The sequence below is a fragment of the Penicillium griseofulvum genome (assembly GCF_001561935.1).
Source record: "Penicillium griseofulvum strain PG3 chromosome Unknown contig_80, whole genome shotgun sequence".
NCBI classification, from domain to species: domain Eukaryota; kingdom Fungi; phylum Ascomycota; class Eurotiomycetes; order Eurotiales; family Aspergillaceae; genus Penicillium; species Penicillium griseofulvum.
The window spans coordinates 421,873-438,566 of NW_024467471.1; the positions used below are offsets into that span (position 1 = coordinate 421,873).

A 16,694-nucleotide genomic window follows, 5' to 3' on the forward strand; every position below is an offset into this window, starting at 1 on the left:
ATACAGTTTATATGTGTATCATTGTATTGAATCCTTGAAGGCATTCAATCATGAGGCACGAGATCACTCGTGAAATCCCCCGATTCCACACATTGAAGCTGATTGAAGCCGAGGCCTGGTAAATAGCACAAGGTCAACAAGGCAAATATGGAACAAGATCGAATCAAAACACATGTGAAACCTTGAGTGATTCTATTCCAATCAGATTAACAATTTCATGATTTGCCTTTCGACAAAGCGCCCCAATCCACTTCAGTTCTTCCTAAACGACTAAAGCGCGGATCAGCCTCCACCGGGAGATCCCATATCCACCCCCCAACACCCTTTCTCCGTCATATTATTCCTTCTTTTTCAGTCTGCGGACTCGGAGAGAGTCTATCATTATTTAAATATACCTTAGCCCCCCGAATACCCTGTTCAAACCCACTGATTACGTGGGATTTTATATTTCCGCCCCCATTACCAATCATCACCCCCAAACCGAGTAATACCCCCGGTGAACACCTCTTACTCCAATCGAACAGGTCTTTCGGTTTTAACGAATGGACTCCATGCGGGCATTGCCCACGCCCGTCCAAGATGGCCTCCGATAATGCAGATCGTCCCGCGCCAGACCCCGCGCCCAAGGGAAAATCCCGCAAGACCGACCCGAACGCTCCAATTCGAAAACGCCGCAAGAGAACTGTGGTTAGCGGAGCCCCAGACGACTGCTTTGCCTGCTCCAAGCGAGGAGCACGATGTGACCGGCGCCGACCCTATTGCTCTCAGTGCCTCGACCTGGGCCGCGAGTGTTCCGGATACAAGACAACGTTGACATGGGGTGTTGGAGTCGCAAGTCGAGGGAAACTCCGGGGCCAGAAGCTCCCGGTGATGGAATCGAAAGGGCAATCGTCGGGAAATACTGCAAAATCACAGCCCGAGGCCTCAAGTAGTAGCGGACCGTCTTCTTGGCCCCCGGGGTATGCTTCGGCCCCGATACCTCCGTCAACCGGCCCTGCAATGGCATCGTTTGGTGCAAGAACGCCGAGTGTGAAACTAGAAGATAGTCCGCCCATACTGCCAGCTGCCTTCGACATGTCTTCAAACATGGCTTGGGCAATGGACATGCCAGATCCACAGACCTGGTCGAGCACGCTTGCTGCTCCGCCTGCGATTTCAGGTCTTCCGATACCAAGTCGACCGATGATTCGAAATAATACGAGTCAGGGTATGACGCCGGAGCCACCATTGCTATATGCTCCCATTCAAACCCCGCCGTCTAAATCTGGCTCTCTGGGTTGGCCGACTGCAGTCCCATACCCATGTCATGCCGCTACTCCCCCAACGTCACAAGACAAAGATGAGGAGGATGTCAAACAGGACCCTAATTATCATGTACTTTGGAATGCTGCCCATTCTCCGTCACTCTCTCAGCTCCTTTTAGCTCGATCTGTGGGACGGACCCCACGTATTCGTTATCTCATCAGTTACTACGCCGAAGTCATTGCTCCCATGATTGTTGCCTTCGATACCCCAACAAACCCATTCCGGACTCATGTTATACGCTTGGCGATGGAGAGCGAGGCTTTGCAGGAGGCTATTGCAACGTTGGCTACGAGCAACTTGCGCCAGAGGCGAGAACACAATCACCTCTCCACGGAACGAACTTTGCCGGCACGTATGTCATCAATGGCTCACCGCGCCCTCACCGATGAAGATTTCCAAGATCGATATGGCATTTCAATGGTCGAAGGGTATATCAGAGAAGAAAATCACCATCGAGGGATGGCCGTCAAGGCTTTGAATGCCGATTTGGCCGACCCTCGCCGGAGATTGTCGGACTCCGTACTGGCAACTTTGTTAATGCTCTGTCTTTTCCACGGCTGTGATACTGGTGTTGCCAGCTTCCGTGAACAATTTGCTGGAGTAACAAGACTACTTGCGATCCGAATGCGCCATTCCCGTGTCGTAACAGATGACCTCAAATGGTTCATCCGCATGTTCTCATGGTTTGATACATTGACGGCAACTACAAATGACCGTGATGTGCAACTCCGCGGAACGTGTTTGGAGATCAGCTCCATAACCGATGGAGAATGGGGTCTGGAAAATCTGGCCGGCTGTGATGGTCGTCTGTTCAAGCTAATTTCTCAGCTGGGACGTTTGAATCTTCTCAGTCAGGATCAGAAGCCCAATCTGTCACGCCCAAAGGACGCTGCTGTCTCCACTTCATCCCTGCCTCCTAATATGCTGTTCCCGGGATGGGAAACAGTTGCGCCCAACCCAAGAATGGGCTCGGTGTCGGAATATGGATTTTCTCTTCCTACACCGCCGCAAAGCAGTGACTCATGCCGTCGTCCTTCCTCTCCAGAATTCTGGACAGAGTGGTATTCGCTCAGGCAGCGACTCGAATCCTGGCGATTTGATCCACCTACTCAGGCATCTTGCCTATCTCCACCCTTATCTGCGTCTACAATGACGTGGAACTCTACTACCTACGTCACGCCACGGACTTCCTCGTCGGCATATCAAGTGGCACCCGAAAATCTCCAAGATGTCTACCAGATCTCGGAGTGCTTCCGCCATGCTGCCCTTCTCTACTGTGAGCGTCTAGCCGAGCCGACCCTTCCATCATGCCATGGCCGTATCCAGCATCTTGTCCAGCTTGCCATGCACTGTATCATCACTGTGCAATCGGACGTATATCTTCTCTGGCCATTATTCATCGTCGGCTCAGAGTGTGTCCGGGACGATCACCGTTCGATCATCCGCAATCGCTGCAAGGATATCTCCAAGGATTCAGGCTTTATCAATAACCTTTCATGCCTAGAGCTTCTAGAACGGATTTGGGCTGAGAATTCTGACGCATCATCATTCCCAGTTTATCCTAGCGGGTTCGGTCCCCCGCCTCCGCTGGCTGGGGGCAAAGCACCAACTTCGTCGCAGGCCTTCCGTTGGTCCCGAGTTATGCAGGCCAAGCGAGGGGACGGAGAGTACATGGTTGCATAGACGTTTATCTTATATCTCTTTTTTTTTAATCTTTGCCCGAGCTATATGCTTGCGGTTTCCAGCTTTACAGCATTTTGGGACGGACTCGTTAGATTTTTCTTTGTTCAAGCATCAGCGATTCGTGTGTTGGGTTTTGACAAACATGATACCATTCATTTTATATACAGCTATATTGCCTCCAAGCAAGATCATCTACGTTGTACATACTTGCTCTTTTTTTTTCTGCGTTTTATAGAGGTTGAATAGAATTTGAGGCCTAACTATATATCTATAATTTCAGGATATCTATTCAAATATAAACCATGTTATAATCTTTTTCAGGGAATTGACCTATGGATCAATGATTTTACTGTTCGCCCATTATTCACAAATGATTTCCAATCATCTGCGCCGTCTGGACAAAAGTCCTTCGTAATACGTTGTCCGGAATATAATCTAGGTTCGTTCTAGCTCGAAGGCCAACGGCCAAATAGGGGCCGGCCCAAGCCACCCGGAGAAAACCAACCCCAGTCATCCCCAACTACGGAGTAGGCAAAAGTAAAAAAAAAAAACGCAAATGACTGCGCATACGTAGTCCGAAGTAACCTCACGCAAGCCCTGTCCTCTATCACACATCCTACGGCGCATCAACAAAAGTACCAGCCAGCCAGCCTCGAAATAGACCTATAGGCGCTTAAGCAGTATGTTATAGGGCACAGGGCAAGGGCAGCCATGCAAACCCTATATGATCAGCACGCACAATGAAAACCTCGAGGATCTCCCCGACCGCTAGTATTCCAACCGGGCCTAGAATACCAATAGCAAACACTAAAATAAGTTCAAGGTTTTTGTTTTGATTTTCCCGCAAAGCAGATGTCCGTTCGTGCAAGGGATGATAAGTAAGATGTAAACTACGAACTTCATGTGATATGGATCTCTGCGTGCATGTTTAATTAGATGCCCAGGGGGTGAAGAGGTCGGTGCTGGTAAGTAGGTGAAGGAGAGCTGTAATCATCTCCCCTGTACTTCCGAATTTGGGCTTGATATCAAAAACAAATTTACCAATCCACATTGAAATCCGCAATCGACCAGGGTTCCGTAATTTGTACGGAGTAGTATCCACACGGCATCTAGGCATCCACCCCCTATATCTAAAACCTGATCCAGAAAGGATGTTGCGCCGTTAAATTGAGGATATAATATGATATACGGATGATACACCTGTAGACCATACTAAGCTTACCTATGTGAGTCGCACAATATAAATATAACAGAGCCAATTATTTCACTCAGAGGAGGAACGGTGTACAAAGATAAGTGTGCGTGTGTCCCCGTGCGCCAGTGCAAGGTTATGTTCCTACAGCCGAGGGATTATGCGTCCCGGCTTCCAGCCCGTTGGCCCCCTGCAGCCTTGCTAGTGGGCTTGGGCTTTGGGCTTTAAACCTTGTTCCAGAAATTCCATGAGTCTTAGGCGAGCACACACTAAATAAATTAAATATTACCAACTGATTTTCTTCATTTTTTTTGTCGGAGCGTTGGACGTGGCAAAGGAGGTGAAAATAGGGGGGTGCTTTGTCAAGTATCTATTACAACATAGACGCTCGCTTATATATGGTACATACATCTACAGTTTCTTTTTTTTTAATCTGCTGCCTGCATGTGAGATCTATCTTGCAGATACAATCAAAATAACATGTTAGGCGGGAGATTTAATTGAATATTGAAAAATAAAAGAAATAAAAAATAAGCCATGTGCAACCCTAGATGATCGGCAGTGCAGGACGGGTTTTTACCTTTCTGTTTCGCTGGTTGGCTAAGACAGGGGGATTCTCGAAGGGTTGACTCATTCAAGAAAAAACAAATCCCTCGAATCAGGGGTGGACCTGGGATTCTTTTGTGTGGGCAGCAAGGACGTGCTGAAAATTCCATCTTTCATCCCTTTCCTTGGTGCGTGAGCGTAAAAACTATGTTGGTATTTGATGGTATTTGTGGCTGCGCGCAGTTGCGCTGGTCCTGTTATTTACGTTGAACTTACAGAGGCATGTGCACTGTTTTATAGAAAGAATACTTGTCGACATTATGATATTGGTGGTCTAGATAGCACTGCCGGTCATGACGCACACCGCGCATCTGATAGTGTTGGTTGATGCCAGACCAGTCCCGAAAAGGTAGACTAGGGCTTAAAATTGAATGCGATCGCAACGATAGCGAGTCGTCTCTTGTTCATCGCCCCACGCTGAGACAATGAACTGGAGACAACATCAGAAATAGATACATAACAGTGATCCAAAAGTGACTTCACTCTGCTTATGGTTGGAGGACACTGTCTCCATTATGCAGCTACGATCCTAACGCTTCGTGTACACAGCCACTATGCTTCCCTCGATTTCGTACTTGGTAACTATTTTTGCTACTAGGCGAAAGATTTTTCAGCCTACTGAAGTTATTGATGGTCAGACCGAACAAGCAAGTTGCGGTCTGCGAATTCTCTATATTCTTGCCCAAAATGGCGGTTGCTGCCCAGCGACGCAGCGGTAAAACCCTGCATGATCCGTGATGTCGCCCAACACAGTACGAAGTGGATGTGTGTGTAAAAGATATCACGATGGGGCTCGTTAGTTTCTCTTGCTATGGCAACGTGTTCGTATATATGTTACAGATACTAGTACATACTAAATGTCCGAGTTATCTGGGGGTTTAGTGGAGTCTGAACCACTGGACGAGGCGGGATGAGCCGTCGTGAAATCTGGGATACCGTTGGTTCAACCATGGAACCGGCTTTAGTTTGCGCGATCGAGCACTGCATACATCGAGGCGCCTATAGTGAGCGAGTACTTTGGATAATTACTTTGTATGAGAAACTATAGAGGGTATTGTTTTATATAATATAAATTGACCATTCGTATACAGTATTCTCCGTGCTGCAACTAATGACGGCGTTCATGCAGATGAACTGTACGAGGCATGGAAAATGTAGTCTAGTTCTGGAAGTCAAGCACATGGCTTTGCGCTATCCAACCCAACCATGACACGCCAGCTGATCTAAATTAGTTCCATCGTTAGACATCTGTAAGGCAGCCAGTAGGATCTTTTATAGAATCACACTACGTCTTGGTGGCAACCTTCACGCCTGATTTCTTTTACCCTTGCCGGAGAGTGAGTCAGTCCACCAAGAAATTAAAAAAGAAAATATCGCTAGGCAGTTGCCTTCAGACTGGCAAATTCAAAGATGCCGAGAAAAATGCAGTTGCCCGCTGCGTGATCCAACTGAGGGGCTATCAGCCAAGCGGTTTGCATATAGCGTTCCAATGGAAGTGTCTCCATCTGGACTAGCTTGAGGGGTAGAGACATGTTGATACTTGATGGTACTTTGGCTATGGCAGATTCTCAAGTGATATAGAAAGTACTAGTTTATACTAGCATGGTGACTCGATTGTATTTGCCACATAAAGTTGAGTCATGATGTGTAATAGCTGAGCTCGAGCGCAAGATATAAAAGACGGACCATGTTGTATTATCCAGAAGGAGGAATACTATACTTTTAAATTAAAATATAACTAAGAAAGGAATAGAATACATTGAAATTCTTGAAATTCTTGAAATTCAATACATGTAAGAAATCCAAACGCCACAACCCACAACGCCAACTCACACGCGCCGCCCACTAGCGGATGCATTGATTGGCCTGCGCCAATATCGCCGGCGCTGACATTAAGGATCCATCTTCCCTTTTCCCTTTCATCGGGTTGAAATTTTTCCCTCTGAATTCAAAGCCATTAACATCTTTTGGAGCGGAGGGTTTCTCTGCTCTTTGTTTTCTTCAATCTCCTTTTATCAGGAGATCTTGGGTCTTATCCCCTAAACGCACTCTCTCTCTCTCTTCCTCGGATTTGACCGAAGAACGTTCAAATGCTCTCTCAGCACATTCAGTTTGAACCCTCCTCTCTTCGATCGACCGTACCACGGTGACGGTCCTATCAAAAACAAAAAAAATACCTCTCTGACCTGCAGTTCTAAAGTCGGCGTCGATTTCTGTTTGGCGATATCCTGTATAATATACTTGGTGTTCAATTTTTTTTTGCTGATTTCATTTTAACTGCCTTTTGGATTGTTTGCATTTCCGGCTTGTCGCCTCTTTACATTTATCTGATCGACTTCTCCATATGCTCGTGCGATAATGTATCATTACTCCAGTCCACCGCCCGGGTGGTCCACCTACGAGTACACTCAATCACCTCCCACCTCACCTCAATACGCCTACTACGCCTCTCAGTTCGCCAACTCCTACACTTCTCCCCGGGGCACCTCGCGACGACACAACCGCAAGGCCAGTTACACGGCCACCAAAGAAACACCATACTATACGTCGGGCTACCCCCAAAGCTACTATGAAGCAACCCCAGACTATGGCATTCCATCGCGAAAGCACGATCATGTAAGTGCTTCTTTTGCGGGAAAGCCCAAACACCGATACTCCTCGACCGGTCATCCTACGGGGGATGGCCTCGGCAACGGATACTACCCGTCGCAATCGCAGACTCGACCCATCTTCGTAGATGCGGTCGACGAAGCATTCGATATCCCGCGTACCACCACCCGCGAGCCCCGTACCGGTCGCCAAGGTCGTCCCCCGCCCTCGAACCCCACTCGAGATGGCTCTGGCCAGCATCGTCGCACCACCTCGGCCTCTTATCGCAAATCAAATCCAGCTGATTCTCACTTTTACTTCACTCAGGCTCCTAACAACGAGGATATCGAAGCTGCCAGACGCACTCGTACCAGACGCCAATCCACATCAACTCGCACTCCCAGCAAACCCAAACCACCACCTGCTACTGCCAAACCGCCACCCACCGCCACCGAAGATGACGCCGAACGCGCAGGGATTCCAGCCGGCTATTCGATCAAAAACTGGGACCCTACCGAGGCACCGATCATCTTGCTTGGTAGTGTGTTTGATGCAAACTCCCTCGGCAAGTGGATCTACGACTGGACCGTCTTTCATCATGGGGCATCGACGCCCATGGCCGACGTCGCGGGCGACTTGTGGCTATTGTTGATCAAGCTGGCGGGCAAAGTAAAGAGGGCCGACGAATGCCTCCCTCGCATTCAACGCGTGGAGGCGCAGGAAGTCGTCGAAGATTTCCTGGAAAGTGGCGAGCGCCTCTGGTCCCGATTCAAAAAGCTCCTCAAGGGCTGCGAGCTTTACATGTGGAAGGCCGCCAAGCGAGAAGGTGGCAAAGGGCCCGTATCAATGGGCCGCAATGCAGGTTGTGAATTTGTCGAATCGATTTTCGGTCGCGACCGTGAGCTCGAAAATACCGAGAAGCTCATGAATAGTATTCGTCTCTGGAATATGCGATTCGACGCCAACTGCGAAGACATTCTGCGCCGACCATCGGCTGCATAGGATGTTTTCTTCATACGTTTTTTTATATACCGACTGCCAAGGGAGCGATACCCCCCAAAGACACAGAGGCTTTTCCTACTACTGCTTTTATCTACACTGGAGCATTTGACATTTGTTGAACCGCATTTGGAGCGTGTTGCTTTGGCTTCGGCTGGCTTTGCTCGTCGCATTTACTGTTTTCCAACCCGGCAGATGTTGCCTAGGGTTCGACCTAAAAGATCCTCGTTTTTGTTTTTGTGTTTGCTTTCGGTGCCGGCGCCTTTTTGATCTTTTCATAGGACGGCGTCCTTTTGATCTATTCTCCATTTCTGGCGTCCTCGTTTAATCTTTTTTTTTTCATTTCTGGCCGTCAAGTCCGTTTTTGCCGTTGAAGTCCGTGTCACTCTGCTTCGATGATACCATCTTGCGATTTCTTATATACGTGCTTGTCCTTTTTTTTTGTTTTTTGTCTTTTATTTCCTTTGTTTGCATTACTGTTACCCTGCTTTTTGTTTTCAGTCGGAGGAACCGGGTTGTATATAGAACATCAAAACATCCCCTGACACTTATATTCTATACTATCCATAAACCTGTAAAATACTATTTCCACGTTCAAATAATGTGATGTGATAGCTACCCCTCAACCCTGGGCGCTTCCTATGCAATGCAGTGGATCATTTACCCCGCCCCGTAGATCTAGAAACTCCTGATTTTTTTATGTTAAAACCTGTCAAGGTGGGAATCTCTACTTGTTTACTGGCTGTATTTCCCAAGGTACTACCTAGGTATTCTCTTCAATGACGCAGATGTCACATCCCATCTCAATCACATCTCATCTAAGCGTAACGCCCAGTGAATTTGTATGTTCTCATGCAGGTGATGACAGTTCTTATTGGCTTATGTTTCGAAATTCAAATGCATATGCACGTGGGGGTTACCCGAGAGTGTGGCGATCCTATCAGAGATGAGAAGCAGGGGTGTGGGGGGTTGCGTGCATGGCGTTGTCTTGGGTTGCATGGTGATGGGTTTGAGGCATTAAGGTGGCGGCTATTCAATATTGTGGTTGATATCAAGGTGTCTGATTTGATAATTGAAGCGTTGGGAAATGTTACTTTTATTCTGTTTATGATATGATTAAATAGGGTCAGGGGTCTGTTGTTGGCTTATATATATTGGTTCAGACTTGCATGAATCACCTTCTTGATTTGGAGTTATGCCGAGCTTGTGAGACATTCCAAATGTTGAGCTGGAGAAAAGAGCCGAGCGGCCGTATGTCGTAGTTAATATGTTGTGGATACTGGGAGGTGGGGTGAGATGGAAAGCTCAAGACAGTCTGTTCTTGATAATAAAGCATACCTAGGGCTACTGTACTAGATACGAGCTGGGGCCCGGCCACAAGATTACCTACGTTATAGCCGGGGCCAGGAGTCCAAGTCCATGTGGCCATGCAACCTTATTTGCTATGTCAGACCTATTATCGGGTGTCCTTTGACATGTTTATAAGTCTCAAATTATCGTATTCAATAGATTCCAGAGTTCAAAACATTTGTGTTGTTGACAGTCCAGAAAATAATGATGACGCATGCCGAACAGTCACGGGACCGCCGGCTCTCAGAGCTGCCCAGGTGATTATTGACATCATTTGCTCTAGATACCTAGTGCTTACGCCCTTAAATCTAGTCGATCAGCTGGGATAATATTCGAGTCTATCTTTTAAGAAGTTTTTATGAGTAAACAACTACTAAGGCTGCTACCCGTCTTCTTCCGCCATCCCGATGCAATCTCGTCCTGCCAAAAACAGATGAGAATGCCACCTTTGAAGGTCCCTTTAACCCAAACATATCCTTCCTGGAAAGTGACTTGGTGTTTTAAGATACCTGGAAGACATAGTCCCAAATCTACGAGGATTCCTTGACTTACGACTGCTCCCGATCTGGGCACACGGTCATGCTAGACGAACGATGCATCATGGATCCATGACAGCTCAGATGCCCTCAGACGACAAGTCTGATAGACTACCCCCATTGGAATGGATCCGGAGTCATATTCACATGAGACCACCTGAAGATGACGAGCCACAATCATGGTGGATTGCATCAACGGCCATCCCTCTGATTGCTGCTACAACGGGACCACTCGCCAATGTCATGTCAATCATTGCGCTAGTTATGCCATGGCGAAGCCAAATTCACCCACATCAATATGGCCGTGATGGTACCCCCATTCAAGTGGGATACCCAGACCCTCGTTGGTGAGTACAAAGCAAGAGTTACCCTGAATTAGTTTTTCCTAACATGCATAGGATCACTGCCCTAAATTCCGTTTCACTTGTCTGCGGGATCGTGGGCAATGCATTTCTACTGTGCAATTTTACCCAGGTGGTACGCTATATTGTAGCTTTGCCCGTGACTATCTTTTTGTGGTTCATAGCTACAGGAATCGTGAGTAACGTCTCTGGTTTTGTGTGTCCTAGACCTAACGCTCTTTTGTAGCTTGGTGGAATTACTTCAGCAACAGCTGTCTATGCTCCTCCGGTAGGCATTGATAGGGTCTACTCGCAGGCTTATTGGAGTGCCGTCATTGCGGCAATCCTCTACTTCATCTTGAGCGTCATTTTGATGATCAACATGCTAGGCTATGTCCTAGGTAAATATCCGCAACATTTCTCTCTGACCGACGAGCAACGAACCTTGATTCTGCAAATGACGGCATTGGTAGTTTGGCTATTGATTGGTGCAGCTATTTTTCAGCGAGTGATCGGGCTCAATTTCGCCGATGCATTGTACTTCTCCGATGTCACTGTTCTCACATTAGGGTATGGCAACATAGTTCCGACTAATTCCGTCGGCCGGGGTCTTATTTGGCCATATTCAGTCATTGGAATTATCATTCTCGGATTGGTTGTGGAAAGCATCTTTAGATTTGCTCGCGAGGTTCACTACGACAATGTCATTCGCAAACACATTGAACAGAAACGGCAATCTACTTTCGAGCGATCAGTCGGTTTTCACAAGTTCAAACTTCCACAAGAGACACGCCCGAGTGGTGAAGAAGCTATCACCCCTCCGGCTCTCACTCGCCAAGAATCTGGGTCTCATTACCGCCATCGACATCACCGGCCCATTCGCAACACCATCAATGCCATTACCACGGCGCGCCGACCCAGGATCATTGTCATGCGCGAGGAAAAAGATCGATTTGACGCTATGCGCAAGATCCAGTCCGATACGCTGCGCTTCCGTCGCTGGAACAATTTGATCATCAGCATCGTTGCCTTTGGAATCGTGTGGTCCTGCGGAGCAGTAGTTTTCTGGAAATTAGAACCCATGACCTACTTCGAATCACTCTACTTCTGCTTCACTTCCCTACTTACCATCGGCTACGGTGATTTCACACCGCAGTCGAATGCAGGAAAACCATTCTTTGTCGTATGGTCTCTACTCGCCATTCCAACCATGACCATGCTCATTTCCGAGATGAGCGACACAGTCGTTGCTAGCTTCAAGCGCGCCACAAATGTAGTCGCTGACTACCTGGTGTTCCCTCAATCTAGTGTCTACGAGACATCCTTAGGTCGGATTCCCGGCATTGCTTCATTCATACAGTCTCGCCAAGAGAAAAGGCGCCGACAGCGCGGTTTCCCACTTGAGGGGGCTGAGGAATCCGGAAACGGGAAAAGAGCAGATCCCGGGAACACTGATGAACCTGATATTCAAGGCGATGACTTAGCTGATTCTCATCCCCACCGAGGCCTCGAGGAACTTGCTCGCGATCCGACCCCACTCGAGCTTGCTAAGCAACTTGCTTTTGCTATCCGGCGTGTTACGAAACAGGCACGGGAAGGAAAGCGAAAGCAATACTCCTATGAAGAATGGGTTGAATTTACCCGGCTCATTCAGTTCACTGATCCGCGAGCTTGGCCACTATCAGCACGGAAACAGCCGACGCCAATTGAGGAAGATGAATATGGACTTCTCAATTGGGATTGGATTGGGGAGAGCAGTCCGCTGTTGGCAAAACAGACAGAGCCCCAGTGGGTTCTGGATCGTTTGTGTGAGAGCTTGATTCGGTACGTGTCGACTCAAGAGGAGAGTCGAGCTATAGGAGGTGATGCGGATTCGACGGAGGAGGCAACTCTGAGGAAGGAGAGGGATATTGGGTTGGATGAATGAATCTCTTTCTGTTGTTCATCTATGAATGTACTTAGCTTCTAATAAATACATACCCTTTTAGCATGAACATATACTTCCGAAAGAAGAAGGTGGGTCTGTACACATTGGTGCCTGAATAGTATTCTATTTCTGCCTGCAGATCATGGCCATTTAGTTAGCTATAGTTAGAAGGTGAATGTAGTAGTCTCCCTAAAGTCTAGCTAGTAAATGACAAATTCATCCTCTACTTATTGACACCTGTCTTCAGCAAGCAAGCCCAAACCAGGCTTAGTGGAGTCCCCACATACGTGGGGCTGTGTAAATCGCTAGCTGCGGCTCCGTCGACAACTATATAACCACACCCTGCTGTCTAAATTCAGCCAGCTTATGTCAAACGTACACCTAGGCGATATTTCTACCTCTGCCAACAAACCCCAGCAAAGATGACACCCAACATCCCCGAAATCCTCCTCCTCTGCATGGACATCGACTTCCAAACCACCTTCAACTCCACCCTCAAAACAACCTGGCCAAACCACAACGAAAAACTAAAAATAACGCCAATAAACGAACGTCTAAACTCCCTCCCAGAAAAAACAACCTTCGACCTAATAGTCTCCCCAGCAAACTCCTACGCCCGCCTCGACGGAGCCTTCGACCACGCCATCTCAACAACCTTCAGCCCGCGGGACTACCACGCCCTAACACGCGCAGCGCAGAAGGTTCTTTACGAAAAATGGCGAGGTTTCGCCCCGCCCGGCTCGTGTACTCTTGTCGAGTTCCCGGATGAGCTAAAGCAGAATAAGTACGGCTGCGGGTGGGTGGCTATTTGTCCGACGATGCGGGAGCCTGGGGATGTGCGCTGGGATCGGGAGGTTGTGTATGAGTGTATTTGGAGTTTGTTGTGCCAGGTTGAGGGGTATAATCGTTCTACAGAGGTGGGGAAGATTGGGAGGATTCTTATGACGCCGTTGGCTGTTGGGGTTGGGAAGGTTAGTAAGGAGCGTTGGGCGGTGCAGACGGTGTTGGCGCTTAGGCAGTTTGTTGATGCTGTTGAGAGGCCTGGGAGGTGGGGGAATTTGGGGTGGAAGGAGATTGAGGAGGATTGTGTTGAGATTGAGAGGACTTGGGAGTTGTGAGTTGGGTGAGTTTGGCTAGATTCAAGGTTGTTATAGGTTCTGTCAGTATATATCGATTGTAACTAGCTTAAATGAAGACTATGAGCTAGAGGAATATGTTTTCACTGCAAAACTGTACCTATTGTAGTTCTGTAATTGGTCCGTTACTGCGCTTAAGCTCACCATATCCCTTCAACAAGGTTGCACCTGCAGTGCTGTCCTGCCGACTACATTCCAACCAACACCAGTGACATAACTAGATCGAGGGCTAGTCATGAATAGGATCACATCTGCAACCTCCTCCGGTACTGCAGTCCGAGATATCGGAATAACTGTTCTCATATGTCAGGGAGACCCGGGTTTCCATCAACAGCGTCAGTCACCATAGGTGTATTGAGTCTATTGACCCAACGGGGGCGAACAGCATTAACACGTATCCCATGCGGTGCGAGATCGAGAGCTACAAAACAAGAAACCGTAACCCTAGATTTTGGAATTTATTTATATTTCAACTTACCAGCACTCTTAGTCAAGCTCATCACAGCATGCTTCGTCGTATATGGGACAGTATCCGGCGTCGCGATATACGAATTTCCCGATCCCAGATTTAAAATAACACCTCGACCAACATCACGTATTTCCCCGGTTATCCAAGGTGACAACACTCTGAAATTTCATGACCTCAGCCGCAGACTTAATGCAATTGAGGGTCCCTATCACATTGACCCTGCTGTGACCATGTAGTTGACACTTTCTGTGTCGGTCACATCAACAGCCACGGCATGTGGCCGGTAGGTGGGGTTCGTTGCTATCAATTCACTTTCCTGTGCTGTCTGGAGTGCTGCCTTGTAGTTCAAATCGGCTATAACTACATCCCGGGCTCCTTCTACGGAGTAGGTGAGGGCGATTACCTTGGCGATACCACTGCCTGGCGATGCGATGTTAGGAGAGCTACTATGGATTCGACTGAAAAGGACATACCAGCGCCTGTCACTAATGATACGCTGTTTATCTGGAGAGACATGTTTAATTGACTGCGAAAATATTGAATAAAAGCTCGAGTCAATGGGTATCGTGTCAATTGAAACACTGCTGAAGCTCTTTTTTTATTACAGTTCGTCAACAGAGACAAAGGGTACAAAGCACATTATTCTTGCCCCTGCTCTGCCTGGATCGAATCGATGACGTTCCTAACATCCCTGAGATGAGAATGGGATTTGTTCACGTTAGTCCCTCAATGATGGAAACCAAGTCCGGCGGAATTAAGCTCTGCTTTCATTTTCCTACGTCCGATTGGACCGTTGTTAGACCGAAGCAGAACGAGGAAGTTCAATGCTGGGAATTGGATGAATCAGAGATATTGAAATGTAATAGTCAATGCTGGCCGGGCAGATACCAATTGGAATACCTGATATCCGAAGCAACCGCTTCTGACGGGCTTGAAACTTCCAAAATCACGATCCCTGCAAGTTAGCACCCTAAGCAGCGGAGCTGAAGTAAAAGACAAAGACGTGATCAACGCTATCGCAATATCTTTCTTTTCTCCACTTCCACATTGCATCGGCTAGACGGTCTCAAATGGAAATCCTTGGGGGGGTGTAACTCTATATCACAGCCAAGCCGGACTTCCGCTACACTAGACGATCAGCTCTACAGGAGCCGTTTTTGGACCCTCTATGCTGCAAATCAGCAAGCCACGTCTTACATTGGACCGGAGACATTGGACGCCCACTTTTTGAAGGCTGAAATATACAATGGCTCTTGTTCATAGAACTGGCTCATTGTAAGTCATGTAGTATTTATTGGAGACAGAATATGTAGCATTCACTATTAATCGGAGTACTCTCTATAGGTTATAAGTCATACATCGTTTCCTACCTCTATATTTATCTGAAACTTTTTCGCACGAAAGGATGTTCAGGGTCTTATCTCCGTTGACAAGTGTAACACGGGGAAAGAAGAGTCTCCGGAGTGGAGTCTTCTAAGCCAAGTCTCTACGATATGCCAAGCAATGCATTATCGGAAGCGTTGAAGGTCTTCGGAAGCGCAACAAATGCCGATCTCCCGATTTATCTTCGGAGAAGAGAGGAAGACTCGACAGTATACAACATAAACGTCAAAAGGCGAATGATCTAGAAGGTACAAACGTTGATAGTAAGAAAAAGCCGTTTAACAAGAAAAAAAGATTTCCCCTATATCCTGAGGGGTGTAGGTACTTCGCGCACACCTTCAGACGACTGGCAAAAGCCGCCAAGACCAGTTCTCCTAGGAGTAGTTTCGCAAAAGATAACGACAAACACGTGCGCGAGCCCAGAATTCTCGCCATTGCCAAGATCCTGGCATTCCGCTGACTGCATTGCAGCTGCTCACCTAGATACTCATTTTGGCTTACGGCGAGATCTAGCGTCTTGGTATTCCGCTGCAGATTATGACATCTGAGATTGACCTTGATTGTCTACACCAGAGCTGGGAGGAATTGTGCCGATATTATCAGTTCCTGGGTCCGAGCATACATTTATATCAGAATGAATCGGGGATCTGAGATGGAGGGACTAGGAACGGCGGGAAGGGCGGGAAATGCAGCAGCTTCTTATCTCAAACAGTGGCTGCATTAGATGCAGAATACTTACCGGGATCGTGCATATTATCCCGGTTGATCTTCCTTTATATTACAGTCAGACTACGGAGTAAAGTTCTCCCAATAGGAACAAAGATCATAATATCACAAGCAGTACAGATAGTGGCTTGGGCTTACATTTCGCCGGCTATTCGGCGGTTTCTGTAACCTCAACTGCATTGTAGCGTCGGCGTTGAACCCCATTCTTGTCATTTGCATCTCCTCGGTGAACGCTTGCATATGGGCATACAATTTACCATCAATGGGTGTGATATATGCTGCATATGAGGGTGGGCTTTCTGCTTGGCGAGAGATTTAGTACCGAGGTGTGTACGGAGTACTCCGTACGGAGCATATTTCTATAGTAATTCTGTTACACGTAGAATAAGCTGTGACAGGGTCATGATCTATATTTATTGGCAATTAGGTGTAACCTGTACAAGTGATACTTA

At 47.5% G+C, this 16,694-nt stretch overlaps 5 protein-coding genes across 5 annotated transcripts; 4 read left to right on the plus strand and 1 right to left on the minus strand.

Annotated features, from left to right (window-relative positions):
• Nucleotides 1-579: 579 nt before the first annotated feature.
• Nucleotides 580-2,988, plus strand: PGRI_011990 (Zn(II)2Cys6 transcription factor; the record flags this gene model as incomplete). Its single annotated transcript, XM_040788912.1, has 1 exon — nucleotides 580-2,988. The coding sequence occupies one exon, from the start codon at nucleotides 580-582 to the stop codon at nucleotides 2,986-2,988; it is 2,409 nt and encodes an 802-aa protein (XP_040645865.1).
• Nucleotides 2,989-7,144: 4,156 nt separating this feature from the next.
• PGRI_012000 (uncharacterized protein) lies at nucleotides 7,145-8,377 on the plus strand (the record flags this gene model as incomplete). The annotated part of the gene is made up of 1 exon (XM_040788913.1): nucleotides 7,145-8,377. The coding sequence occupies one exon, from the start codon at nucleotides 7,145-7,147 to the stop codon at nucleotides 8,375-8,377; it is 1,233 nt and encodes a 410-aa protein (XP_040645866.1).
• Nucleotides 8,378-10,407: 2,030 nt separating this feature from the next.
• Nucleotides 10,408-12,528, plus strand: PGRI_012010 (Ion transport 2; the record flags this gene model as incomplete). Its single annotated transcript, XM_040788914.1, has 3 exons — nucleotides 10,408-10,607; nucleotides 10,659-10,737; nucleotides 10,849-12,528. 3 exons carry the CDS (start codon nucleotides 10,408-10,410, stop codon nucleotides 12,526-12,528), a joined length of 1,959 nt encoding a protein of 652 aa, XP_040645867.1.
• A 422-nt stretch (nucleotides 12,529-12,950) lies between these two features.
• On the plus strand, nucleotides 12,951-13,646 carry PGRI_012020 (uncharacterized protein; the record flags this gene model as incomplete). Its single annotated transcript, XM_040788915.1, has 1 exon — nucleotides 12,951-13,646. One exon carries the CDS (start codon nucleotides 12,951-12,953, stop codon nucleotides 13,644-13,646), a length of 696 nt encoding a protein of 231 aa, XP_040645868.1.
• Nucleotides 13,647-14,341: 695 nt separating this feature from the next.
• On the minus strand, nucleotides 14,342-14,649 carry PGRI_012030 (Short-chain dehydrogenase/reductase SDR; the record flags this gene model as incomplete). The annotated part of the gene is made up of 2 exons (XM_040788916.1): nucleotides 14,342-14,553; nucleotides 14,607-14,649. The coding sequence occupies 2 exons, from the start codon at nucleotides 14,647-14,649 to the stop codon at nucleotides 14,342-14,344; spliced, it is 255 nt and encodes an 84-aa protein (XP_040645869.1).
• Nucleotides 14,650-16,694: the final 2,045 nt, after the last annotated feature.